The sequence below is a fragment of the Erpetoichthys calabaricus genome, chromosome 6 (genome assembly GCF_900747795.2).
Source record: "Erpetoichthys calabaricus chromosome 6, fErpCal1.3, whole genome shotgun sequence".
Lineage (NCBI taxonomy): Eukaryota > Metazoa > Chordata > Cladistia > Polypteriformes > Polypteridae > Erpetoichthys > Erpetoichthys calabaricus.
This window is the reverse complement of record NC_041399.2, coordinates 88821310-88835348: the sequence shown is the minus strand read 5'-3', so window position 1 is coordinate 88835348 and position 14039 is coordinate 88821310. Positions and strand designations below refer to the sequence as shown.

At 37.5% G+C, this 14039-nt stretch overlaps 1 protein-coding gene across 3 annotated transcripts in view; it reads left to right on the top strand.

The window, feature by feature from the left end:
- LOC114653468 (cadherin-18) overlaps window positions 1-14039 on the top strand; it is a 1070530-nt gene that overhangs the window by 839755 nt on the left and 216736 nt on the right. For all 3 annotated transcript variants that reach the window (XM_051928932.1, XM_051928933.1, XM_028803814.2), the window contains one exon: window positions 3753-3940. In XM_051928932.1, coding sequence (XP_051784892.1) covers window positions 3753-3940 — 188 coding nt within the window. The remainder of the gene's footprint in view (window positions 1-3752; window positions 3941-14039) is intronic.

The window sequence follows — 14039 nt, the reverse complement described above, 5'->3', positions numbered from 1 at the left end:
CCTTTAGGTCCTGCTGCTTTGTATTGCTTCTACCAGTTTAATTTCAGAAAACTGAGAAATATCTACAAAACTCCATAGTTAATGGTTGCTTGAAAAGCATTACTATCAGTAACACAAATGGTGGCTTTGCAAGACAATTTGGGCTCAGCCACAAACATAAATAAATGTTATAATATTACCAGTAAGTCCCACTCTCTGCACCAAGGCATTCATTTTCAGTAGGCAATATTTAAGCTTCATGAAATGAGCAACAAGAAGCCACACCCTGTGTGTGACAGGTTTAGTTTAGTTTTGTTTTGTATAGTGCTCTTCACTGAGTGTAACAAATATACATGTAAATGGAATTAGAAACTTTACAGATTACCAGTTACATATTGCATATAATAAAAATACAGTTCTGGATAAACACGCATAAAGACAAAGCAGCTTCAAACTTATTCACAAACGTGAAACCTATACAAATAAACAATATTTGTCCACTAACACAATTCTTGAACTATTGCCAGTTGAGGGGAGAAAAGCAAAATCTCCACACAGCAGCATCCCAAGAAAAATTAACCCACTGAGGGGTTCACAGTCACTTATAACTCAAAGTCAAAGACAAAGTCAGTCACAGTCCTAGAGATCTAGGCCAAATGGGTACCCAACCCAGGCATTCTGAAGTAGAATGTTCTGATGGATGTCTAATACCTGATGACAAAATCTTTCTATCTCTTGATTCCAAGGCTTCCTGTATCACAGGTGAATTTCCATGTGCAGGAAAACAACTTGGACACGGACATGTGGCATCAAAGAGACAAGTAGAGCAGAGGATGGTTAGCAATGATTCCTAATTATTGTATTACCTTCATTTTATAAAATAATTAATAAACACACCACAGCTAATGATTAGTTGTAATCAAGATCTGCTGGACTAAATTAGTGAGCTTTAAGTTTAGATTAAAAAGATGAAACCAAAGAGGCATTTCTGGTTCAAGCAGGCAGATCGTTCCACAGCTTTTGGGTCCTGTAGATAAATGCACACCCTCACAGTTGTGATTTGTTATTCCTAGGAATCTTTAGTTAGGTTGACATTTTGAGATCTTAATGATAATTTCAGAAAAGTAAGCAGTGCCTTGTTCATTTATGACTTTCTATATACGAAGGAGGATTTTGAAATCAGCCCTAACCTTAACTTCGAAGTCAATGTAATGACTTAAGAACAGAAGTTAAGTGTTTGGACTTTCTAATTCTCGCAGCAGCATTTTGAATTAACTAAAGACTGCATATAGAATGATTTGAATGGCCTCTAAATAAAGCATTGCAATTGTCAACCCAACTAGAAATAAATATGTGAATTAATTTCTCATTGCCCTCCATATTTCAGAGCTGTCTTAATTTTCCACTTTTTTTAATATGGAAAAACAGGTTTTATAATGTGTGTTTTAAGACAGACTGGTGTCAAAGATAATGCCTAAGTTGCAGGCTGATCCAGTAAAACTATTGTTTAGACCAAATGAATTAAAACCTGACTGACAGTCTTAATCACTATAACATTTCTGTTTTTTTCTGTATTCAGAAACAAACAGTTATCATCCAACCACTCTCTTAACTCACTTACTCAATTAATTAAGGACGTTATTAGAGAAATGTTATTTAGTCTAAAAGAATGGTATAGCTGGTTACCGTCTTACCAAAGTTCCCATGTAGAGAGACAGGATATGAAGAGGGCAACCAGTTTTTCTGTTTTAAAAAAAGATTTCTGAAAACTGAATTATGTTTGTGCAAAAATGATATGAAAAGTGAGTTTACTGATATATTATATATCAATTTCAAGACACTAATTAATACTCAGGAATATTCTTGGGTTTAAAGTGGATGTATTCAGTAATCCTTAAGGCTTGTTTCATGTTTGCTGTAGTGCCTTATAGATCAACATCATACAGTAAGCTACTGGGAAAGAAATGGCATACTTTAAAATTTATAACATAATACTTGACTTAGCAAACACATTTCTGAGGCAAATTACCGTATGCCACAATTATGGGATATTAATTTTGACTTTAAAAATTCTTAGCTTATCCTTTACTTACTTAGTACCAACATCACTGAAGACTTGAAGTCTACAAAGCATATCTTAGCAATTGTAAAGAAAGGCTCACCAAGGCGTGAACTTCCTCAGATGTATGGTCCTGATGTCTCCATTTATGTTCTTCCATTTTTATATTTATACAGTAGAGTCTGTTCTCACTGGCTGTATTACAACCTGGTAGCACACCGGGTTAGCTCTGGACTGCAAAGCACCACAGAAGATGATGAAGTCAGCCAAGACTACTCACACAATGCTCCCTTTTGTTCTGAATGTTTATATCAAACTACCTTAGAAAGGCAAATCTTAGCTATCCCTTACAGTTAGTTTGCACCCTCCTTTATTCTAGCAAATAAGACTCAGGAGCAACTCATAGTGACATTTGCATAGGTGTATATTGTATTTATCATATGCTGATGCATTTAATGTATGGTGGTGTTTTTACTGTTTGTATTCTTTGTCTGTTATTTCAATTGTGTTACTATAATACTTTGTAGAAGACATGTAAGCAACGAAGTCACATGGCAATAAATTTGAAATTTAACTTCAAAATATTACATTATGTGCATTACACATTTAGAAGCTCTTTTGTAACACTTTTCCGCTTCGTTCTAGTCTTTATCTGTATTACATAAAATATGATACTATGAGAGCATGATGCCAAGTATACTCCATTAAAAGTTTTGATCAACTATTAAACACTGGATAAAAGTGACAAGCCAATAAGTCTGTAATTTGGTAGCAAATAATGGCAGGCATATCTTCAGTTAAGATGACAACATCTCTCTCTGCTATTGTGCATAATATTAGTCAAGAAATGTGTGAAAGTAGCACTTAGTGCGGAATGTACAAACACTTAATTTTATCAGGTGCTGCACCAAAAATAGCCATCAAACTATGGAGTACTCATTAATAAGAGTTTTGTGCCACTTCCATCTACTGTGATAATCATGGCATCAGCTTATGGGAACTTCTTTCCATATGAAAGTATGGAGTATTGACAGACGGGTTTCTTGGTATTGGTGCATTGCTCATAGAATCAGTAGTATGTCACTTTTTTCACCAACTACTGGATTGTGCATTTTGTGGGAAAACATGCAATAAGATGTTGTTGCACAAATTCTTCACATGCCAACTTAAGGAGACTGTATGGACATGCAGTTACATAATTGAAGTATGCTACTCCAACAAATGCAGCTACATGCACAAGGACTAACTGCTAGCTTCTTCTGATAATGTTAGCTGCCTCTAAACCCAAAAGTGTACTTCCTTACTGTGCGTGTGACTACTTTTTTGTGTGTCACCTTTTATAATTATTCAAACCCTATCGGATCTGCAAGCAATGAATTATGTCAGAGGAAAGCATAACATCTGCCTAAGCTTGTGAGAAATGAAGCACGGGTGTGTACGTCTTTTTTTTCCCTCTGTGAATGAAAAAAATATCCTGGAATGAAAATTTAAAATCTAAAAGTAGACTCCTGCCATGCAGGAGAATGAGAAGAATTTCTAAGAGGTTTCCACTGTACAATCTCAGAGAGTACTTCTTTTTAATTCCATGCACTAGAATATGTGGTGTCCAGCAAAATATGAACTTAGAAATGATGAAAGAAAGTTTTTAACAGATCTGATCTTTATTTTCTGATGTTGCTATATTTTGTATTGATAAATATGTCATATTTCACAGAAAACCATCAGTTGTATGTACCAGAATCAGCACAAGTTGGAAAACCTGTGGGTAAAATCAAAGCATATGATGATGACATTGGAGTTAATGCAGAGATAAAGTACAGTATTGTGAACGGAGATGGAACTTCCACCTTCAACATATCCACTGACAGGGAAACAAGAGAAGGCATCATCTCTTTGAAAAAGGTAGGAATGCAGTTCAATTGGAGTTCTTCGCCACTTTAATCCATCAAAGTTTTTCCCTTTCTCCCTAAATCCAACATTTTTAACTTGATATTTATATTTCTTTCATTAATTCTTGACTGGTGAATTTGTTTCTGTAGCACTAATGTTCAATAGGATGATTTTCATTAATTTCAAAAAGACAGAGACACTTATTGAATAAAATGTATGCCTCTAATTAGACAAAAATGTTCTTACAATGGAATAGAAAGAGGAAATACAAAACTTGGATACAAGTAATAAAAACAAATCTACATTGACCTTTTAGAAACACAGAAATGTGCAATCCTATTGAAAAGCAAAGCACATTTTTTTTCTTCTCTTCATGTTTTGGCAAAGGGAAGCATTCAAATATAAACTACTGACATAAAAGTGTGGTGAAAATCTGCTGTAATGGTCTGCCCTTATTAGCATTACACGGGATTACATTGTTGCTTTCATTTTACAATTGTAATATTTACTTGATGCTATGGATTTAATTAGAGTAAATTTAGTTCAGTATACAGTGTTGTTATAGTATAAACTACACTTCAATTAAAAAGCCCAGATAGCTGAACTCATTTATGAACAAAAGGGAAAACAATGTTGAACAGGAAAAAATTACAATTATGTACCCCAAATGTACTAAGATGTTCACATCTATGGATGTTTCAAAAGAATAAATGCATCTTAACTTACCTAAATTTAAATAATTAAATATAAGAATAGAAATTACAAAGTTAAGACCATATGGCAACAGAAAATAGCATCAAAAAATGTTACCCTACAAAGACCTTTTTCATCTTTGCCTAAATGTTCATCCATATTGACAATAACTACAAATCCTCCTTCTTCTTTTAGCTGCTCCCGTTTAGGGGTCGCAACAGAGGATCATCCGTCTTCATCATTTTTACATCAGTCTTCAGTCTTTTACATCATTTTTCTGCTACACCGACTGCTTTCATGTCCGCCCTCACCACACCCATAAAACTTCTCTTTGGTCTTCCTCTTTTCCTCTTGCCTGGCAATTCCATCCTCAATATTCTTTTCCTGAGGTACTCCTCATCTTTCCTCTGCACATACCATCTCAGTATAGCCTCTTTCACTTTGTCACCAAACTGTCATACTTGTGTTGTCCCTCTAATACACTCATTCATAATCCTGTCTCCCCTCATTACCCCACGTGAAAATCATACCATCTTCATCTCCACCTCTTCCAACTCTGCCTCCTGTCTTTATGTCAGTGCCACAGTCTCCAAACCACAGCTGTTCTCACTACCGTTTTATAGACCTTCCCTTTCACTCTTGCACATACACTTCTATCACTAATCACTCCTGCCACTCTTCTCCACTCAGTCCACTCTGCCTGCACTCTTTCCTTCACCTCCCTGCCACACTCTCCATTGCTTTGGACTGTTGAACCCAAGTATATAAATTTGTCTACCTTCACCACCTCTTCTCCTTGCAGTTGTGCCTTTCTGCCACCTTCCCTCTTTTTTATGTACATGCATTCTGTTGTACTCTTACTGATTTTCACCCCCCTTCTATCTAGTGTGTACCTCCACCTCTCCAGGTTCGCCTCAACCTCCTATCTACTCTCACCATAGATCACAATGTACATCATAGTCCACGTAAACTCCTGTTTGACCTCATCTGTCCATTGCATACCTCATCTGTCACCATTGCAAACAGGAAATGGCTCAGAGATGATCTTTTTTTACTCTACCACCTCTGCCAGCTCTCTCCCTTTACCAGTGCCAACATTCAAAGTTCTGGCTCTGAACTCCACATTGTTTCCCTTCCTCCTATCCTATTGTCTTTGAACCCACTTGTTCGTGTTCTCCTTTGCCTTCTTTGTCCGGCAGTAGCATAGATTCTGCCAGTACCCTGCTGGACAGCAGCGTCGTTGGCAGCCATTGTTAACTCAGGCCTCAACTGATCTGGTATGGACATTTTGTTTCTCATCCGCATGTTTAATTTGGCACAGGTTTTATTCCGGATGCCTTTCCTGACGTACACCTCTTCAGTTTACCAGTGCTTGAGACCAGCACTAAGACTACACTAGCTTGTGCAACCCCTTCTGGCTGGGTTGACCGTGCATACCAGTCCATTTTATGAACCTGATTCTGATTGATATTATTCCATTATGCAGTTGTTATAACTGAGGACTGTCTTGGCAGAATTGGGTACAAGGCAGGAACCAAGCCTGAATCTGGACTCTAATCATCACAGGACACAGACATAAACACATCAGTGTTTACTTACCCTGGACCAACTGAGACATGCCGATCAACCAACGTGCATATCTTAGTAGCAGTAATAGTAATGATCAATAGTATTAGTACTAGTAATACTACAACTACTGATAATAATAATAATGCATTGTATTTATATAGTACCTTTCCATTGTCACTATTACAGAGAACAGTGAAATTCTTACTTAAATGTCTAAAAACACATACCACAGGAAACCAGAACACTCTGGAAAGACAACTATATCCTGTGGTATAATGTGCTCTATAGGGCCCTGTTGAACCCACCAGACAGACGTCCCAGACACACGTATAAAAACACAAGAAGATTCTTTAATATATTCTCTTCAATAAAGTGCACAAAGCACCGCACACTCCACAATTCTTCAATAATACAATAACAATCAATACACTCCTCCAACTCCCAGAAGCTCCATCACACTCCCACCCAACTCCAGCTCGATCTGCTGGGGTTTCCCATAGTCCTTTTAAAGTCTCTGACCCATCTCCGGGTCAAACACCTTCTTCAGGTGTCCCGGAAGTACTGCGGGTTTCTGGGTTAACATCACCATAATAGTCCCCGGGTTCTTGGTGAGCTCCCCCTGTTGGCACCCACGGCACCCAACAGGGCTGAAGAACCAGACTCCATGTCCCATGCTGCCCTGCGGGAATCCAGGGAACCATTTCCGTCCAGGGGAGCTGTCATCTAGCGTCCCGGAGGATGTAGTATCCTAAAACAACTCTCTCTCTTAGTTGAGGGACGTCCTGGCTAGACTGAAACGCCGGCCGTCCATCACAATCCACAGGCTGATATCAGAAGACAGGTTTCTACAGCTGTGAGGCCAACAGGCAGAAGACTGGAAACAGTCCTGTAAAGTGTGCTAGTATATTGCCGGGCCCTCTCACACTCACAAATCGGTTATTTTGGAATTACTTGTTAACCCAGCACAAATGTCTTTGGGAATGTGGGAGGAAAACTGAAGTATTCAGAAATAGACACATGTAGATAAAGGGAGAACATGTAAATTCCACGCAGGCAGTATCATTAAAGTATACTGACTTTTTAGGAACAGTAGTTGCATTGAACAAATATAGCCACCACAGACAGGATTGAGTAACACAGGACAGAGGCCTAGTGTATAGGTCATTTAGGGTACACTAGGTAGACTGTACACATTAATTTTGAAATACCATAACAGGATAATAACAATAAAAATATGTAATACTCTTTTCACGTAAACCATCTGAACTGGTTTAAAATGTCTTCTGAATAAACAAAAAAAGATATTTTCTTGTGATTTAGTTTAGCCGACTATAACACAAGACTATGTGGATCATGAACTGAACAGAGGGCAACATGAGCTAATTAGAGTAAATTGTGCTCTGGTGTTGGAGCTGTCATTTTGAAAAGCATTGCTTTCAGAGACAATCAGGCAGCATTAGTTATATGTAGAAGCCATTTAGTGAGTGTGAAGCTGTAGGCACCTTGGCAGTGAGTGCCACAATATTTTCGGGACTACTACAGTTTATCAGGTCATATACCTTATATTGTAAAAGTCAGTATTTTAATGGTAATAATAATAACTAGCTGACGCCCGCCATAGCATATGGCGGTGTAAGAATAAAAATGGAAAACGGTGAGAAAAGAATTCAGAAATCAAGAAGAAATAAATACTTCTTGAAAGACACAGTTGTGCATAGGTGTTTTGGTGGAGAAGTCAGATAATGAGTCGAAAGATCTAACACTAGAAAAAGCCATGTACAACTGACCGTGGCTGAAGACTGGTACCAGGTCTGTGCTCTGGTCTTTGGGTATCCGACAGTGCAAGTAGAATTTCCGGCCAAGCAGGATTACATGTGAAAGTGATAAATAAATCAGGCTTTCCGAATTAAGTACTATGGCCATGGCATCCTGATAGTTTTGTTGCATGTATCTTGGACTTTCTGGAAATGTGGACGGTAATATAATCATTTTGTCTACGCGTATTTTATTTTCAGCATTTGCTTGCAGTGCGTCTGATAGTCCTTTGTATTGTTCCACACGCAGATCTTGTTGATGTAATCTGAGATAGTTGAGATGTGTGCCCTCTGTTTTAACATATGCCTCTACGACGTACTGTTGGAATAGTTTGCCGCTGGAGTGCAAAATACTAAATGTATTCCTCATTGATAATCTGTACGTGTAAAATTGGAATTCAGTAAGCCTTATTCGCGTGGCGGTTCTTTTATCAGATACATGTTGTAAATCTTTGTGCCAGCCAATGTCTCCATAAAGGAATAAAAGTGGGTAAACCATTGGATTGCAATTCATATTGAGTGTGGAAATCTGTTTACAGGAGTTGCCTATGGAATAGATGCAAATGTCCCTTTCGGCAGGCGGTTCGCCATCTTCTCCGACGAAAATCGCTGCAACATTGGTGTGACATGTTGGGGCATTGTATCGTCATAAACCCTGCCTACGGTTTTCCTTGAAAACCATTTGTACAGATGCTGTTGGATTGGACTGAGTGATTTTCATACATGTGCTTGTATGATTTAGCAAAGGGGTTGATGGTTCTGAGCATGGAATCTAGCTGGAGAAGTAAATTTTCGCTGCATGCAGAGTTTGCTTTATTTTGTAAGTGTACTTCAGTAGCTTGCACTGTGTCAAAAGCATACAGCTGTCCATATGTCAATGTCAATGTCAATTTATGTATACAGCACATTTAAAACAACATAGGAATGCTGTGGCCAAAGTGCTTTACAATAATAGAATAAAAGAAAAAACAAACAACATAAATAACATAAATAGAAATAAAAATATATGAACATAAATAAAAATAAAATAAATAATAAATAGAAGTGATGTTATATAATCACAATGAGGAAACCATCAGTATTACTGAAGGTCACGGAATGCAAGTGAATAGAAATGAGTCTTTAATCTTGTTTTAAACAGTTCAATTGTAGACGACTCCTTTATGTGATGAGGTAAAGAGTTCCACAGGCGAGGAGCAGCAGCTGCAAAAGCCCTGTCCTCCTTGGATTTACACTTGGTACGAGGGACAACAACAGACAACTGACCAGAAGATCTAAGCACTCTGGATTGCTGGTGTAAAACACACAATTTGGATAAACAGGCAGGAGCAGGCCCATGTAAAGATTTAAAAACTAGCAACAAGATTTTAAAATCAATTTGAAAACTGACAGGCAGCCAGTGTAAAGAAGCTAAAATAGGAGAAACAGAGTCATACTTTCTTGCCCCAACCAGAAAGCAAGCGACAGCATTCTGGACCAGCTCTAACCTGTGAATAAAGGATTTGCTAATCCCAGAATACAGCGAGTTGTAGTAATCAAGGTGAAAAAAAATAAAAGTATGAGTAGCTTTCTCAAGATCCCTAGAAGATAAAAAAGGCTTGATCTTACCTAATAGACAAAGCTGGAAAAAGCAACTCTTGACTACAGAATTTACTTGTTTCTCAAAAGAGAGGTTACTGTCAAACATTACACCAAGATTGCGGACTTGAGGTTTGCAAAAGACAGAGAAAGAGCTGAGAAGTCCAAGACCAATTTGGGCTTTAGCTGATGGACCCACTATAAGCACCTCCGTTTTATTTTGATTCAGATCAAGAAAATTATTAGCCATCCAGGATCTAAGTTCAGAAAGACAGTTGTGGAGTTGATTTATTGCAGAGTTGCAGACAGGAATATAAACCTGTGTGTCATCAGCATAGCAGTGAAAAGAAATGTTAAATTTCCTAAAAATAGCTCCAATAGGATGAAGGTATATAGAGAATAAAATAGGACCCAAAATGGATCCCTGAGGAACACCATATTTAAGAGGAGCAGTAGACGAAAAAGAGGAATTTAAAGTCACTGAAAAGTGTCTACCAGTTAAATATGAACTGAACCAGTTAAGAGCAGCCCCTTTAAGCCCAACAAGATGTTCAAGCCGCATCAGCAATATCTCATGGTCAATAGTGTCAAAAATATATCCTGGAGAAGTAGAAGTATTAGCGTATAGTGGAGAGATTTGGTGATAAATTTGCCCGTGTCTTTTAAAACAGTATGGTCCATGGCCAGGAGGTTGAGTTATCTGTGCACCCATGGAAGCAAACGCTAGAGAAGAGTTGTATTCTCGAATGTGTTCACGATCATTTTTAGCTTTTGATGTTTGCTGTGTAAGAAGCTGTTGTAAAGACACAGGTGGCTCCCGCAAAGGTGGTAAAGCTACTTTACTATTGTAGCAGCACCTTGAGTACTTGTTGGATGTATTACGCTCAGCAGGCCAGTATAGTGCATGACAGTGTTTGCACTGCTGGTCTGGAGTCCCAATGTTGTACTCTTGGATGGGAAGACAGGAATTAGGTGAAGTACCTGTGGTAACGGGAATAGGATTGTGTGTATGTCTGCTGAGACTGAGTTGGTTTGGAAATGTTGCTTTGCAGATGTCACATTGCAAGAGTTGTGAATGAGTTTTTTTTTGTGTTTAGTCAGACAATCCTGTGTAGTGAACTTCTTATTAACTTCTTATCGTCAACTGTTTGTGTCATGAAATAACCCGCTGATAGGAACAGGCAGTTGCTGGATCCCGGAATAGAGATGACGTTGTACAAAAACCCGTCAACAGAGAAGATAATGTTGTTCATTTTATAACAAAGGCTTAGGAAACGACTGTCGCAGTATAACGAAAATAGCAAATTGGTTGGTATTTATAAATTCATGTGAAATTTGACTATATAACAAATTAAGTGGGGTTTCAGTACACTGTCCTACTGATTCAGTGCTTCTAATAAGACCATAAAAAAGTAAGCCACATATAGTAACCAAAGTTTCTTCTCCCTCACTCTCTATTTTCAGACAACCTTTTGCTTCATTACTGTATGTTTTGGTTTTGGGAATGTATCTACAATATGTTCAGTTTACTGTGTCTGTGTGTTAATATAATATATAAAATTATTATTATGCAATTTGTCTGCATAATGTCTTGCAGAGACTGTGACAGCCAAGTAAGAACTTTTCTTTATTTTGAATCTTCTTGCTTTATAGTCATTCTAGTGTGTGTTCAGAGCAAAGTGTGTGTGTATATTTTTTTATTTAATAACCGGTATCTATCTACTTATGTATTTATTTATTTAAAGAGTTTCACTTAAAAAACAAATTTTCCCCAGGGGACAAATAAAGTTCTATCTATAGTTATTTAAAGCTGAAACAAAAGAATGTTTGCAGATATTGTAGAAATTTCTCAAGCTGTAGTTCAGAGTCTTAAGTTTACTAATTCAACAGCTCGACATGGGCCATCATGGAGGAACTGGTCAGACCCAGAGTGTATAACATAAAGGCTTGGTGCAGTGTGGCTTAGCATTAACACAAGCCTGTTATAATAAATGTTTTTCGTGATTTTTCTTCCAATGTTAACTTGTCCATGAAGTAAATATGGAAATTGTATGACTTTCATTTTATTTATTTCATTTTTTAAAATTCAAAAACAATTCAGACTCTAACATTCTCCCTTACACCTCTTTTTCATCAGCAATGTATTCATGTGTTACTGTTTTGCATGCAATTCATACCTGATTTCTTACTTAATTGACAGTTTTTCAGCAATTGCACGGCCTGTTGATTCAGAACCACATTACAATGTTTAGGCAGTGCACTAGGGATTGCATTATGAAAAATATTTAATGTCTGTTTGAACAGAGATCTGCATCTGCTCAGAGATTTGAAATGTATTATAGTAGTCTCACTTGATTCTAGGAAGCATGGATCTTGCAGATTGTAGGTGAATATTAAAGCACTGCAGATTTCTAATGGCAGTGGCATAATGTGGCACGTTTATGTGAGTTCAATCAGTGTTTTAACATTAATAGCAATATTTTCTATACTGATAATAACGTTTTTGTAATGCCACTGTAACATAAATGTTGAACAACTTTATGTGTGCACTTGTCTAAGTGTGTACAGTATACTCAATTTTGTTGAATTATCCTGCCCAAATTACATTATGGACTAGTATAACTTTGTTATATTTCCAGCAGATTTAAATGTACTGCACTGACCTTGTTTTAAATGTGCAGGATCACAAATTTTAAAGTAGTGGATATTTCCTATTTTCAAGAGATGGCTAGAAAATATTTATCAATATTAACTGTGTTTTTCTGATAATTATATGCTCTTACTGGTCATAGTTTAATTTATTCCCTTTCCATGTAATAAAAATAGTAAGAATTCTGTCAGACTTTAAAGTTTTATCAATACAGAGTGCAGGACCTCTGTACTCAAGTTACCTAGATTGTGTTCTGTCACTATCTTATTATCAATGATTGGTCTCTGAGACAAAGTGCACAGAGTAGAGATATTCATTGGACAACACTAGTATGCACAGTATGTCACTTTAATGAGTTCCCTGGAGTGGTAGACAATGGTACGGCAGCACTGTTCTGTCAGTATTTTAGAAATATCAATTTAAAATATTGGACACATTATATTAGCACCAATGAACCTTTTGTTTAATCATTTTTCAGAAGACTGAGTAATCCAGAAATGTTATATTCTTCTAAATACTTAATGCTTATATGATTTGTACACTGAGATGCTTTATAGATATTGCTCTAATATTCTATATTTGAAAAATATATTTTATAATCCATTATCCTACCTGCTATATCCTAACACAGGGACATGGGGGTCTGCTGGAGTCAATCCCAGCCAGCACAGGGCGCAAAACAGGAACAAACCCCAGGCTGTGTGCCAGCACACCACAGGGCACACACACCCACCACACCCACACACCAAGCACACAGTAGGGACAAGGTGATAAGAACATGATGGGCAGTTATGGTGTTAAGAGAGAAATGTTGAAGGACAGATGACAGCTGATTTTGCAAAAAGGATGGAAATGACAGTGGTGAATATGTATTTTTTCAGGGCAATGTATAAGAGTGGAGGAAGGTGCACACAGGTGGACTATGCCCTACAGTATGTAAGGAGATGCAATGTGAAACAGATTAGAGACTGTAAAAGTGATGGCATGTAGTAGTGTAGTTAGACAGCATTAATTGGTGCTATGCAGGATGAATTTCAAGGTGAAAAGAGGAAGAGAGTGAGAATGGAACCAATGATTATGTGGTAGAAGCTGAAAGCGTAAGACTATTGTGTGAAATTCAGAGAGGGAAGTATGTCAAGCGCTGAGTGGTGGTGAAGCCTGGATAGATGATTGGAACATCAATGGTAAGGGAGAGAGCTGGGAAGGTGCTTGGTGTGAATTTTGGACAGAGGAAGGAAGACAAAGAGACTTGGTGGTGGAATGCGGAAATACAGGAAAGCAGATGGTTGATTTGAACACTCCTGGCATTTCTGCTATTGTTTTATCTACCTAATGATGGCCTGTTTCTAATTGCATGGAGAACTGTTTGGACATCATATTGAGAGTTAACAGTGACAGCTTCCAAATGCAAATTCCACACTTGGAGTCAATTCCAGACCTTTTACCTGCTTAATAGTTAAATAAATAATGAGGGATCTGCTCACACCTGACTATGGAACAGCTTGTCGATTGTCCAAATACTTTTGAGCTCCTGAAAATGGGGGGGACCATGTATAAAAGTGGCATTCATAATTGGCTCATACAATATTTCTGTTAAACCCTTTGAATTAATGCTGGGAGCCTACACTTCAATCATGTAATTATTTTTTCATTTCAAGTCCATTGTGGTGGCATATAAATCCAAAATTATGACAGTTGTGTCACTGTGCAAATACCTTTGGACCTAATTGTATTAGAGGGACAACACAGGAATGACAGTTTAGTGACAAAGTGAGAGAGGCTAGATTGAGATGGTTTGGGCACGTGC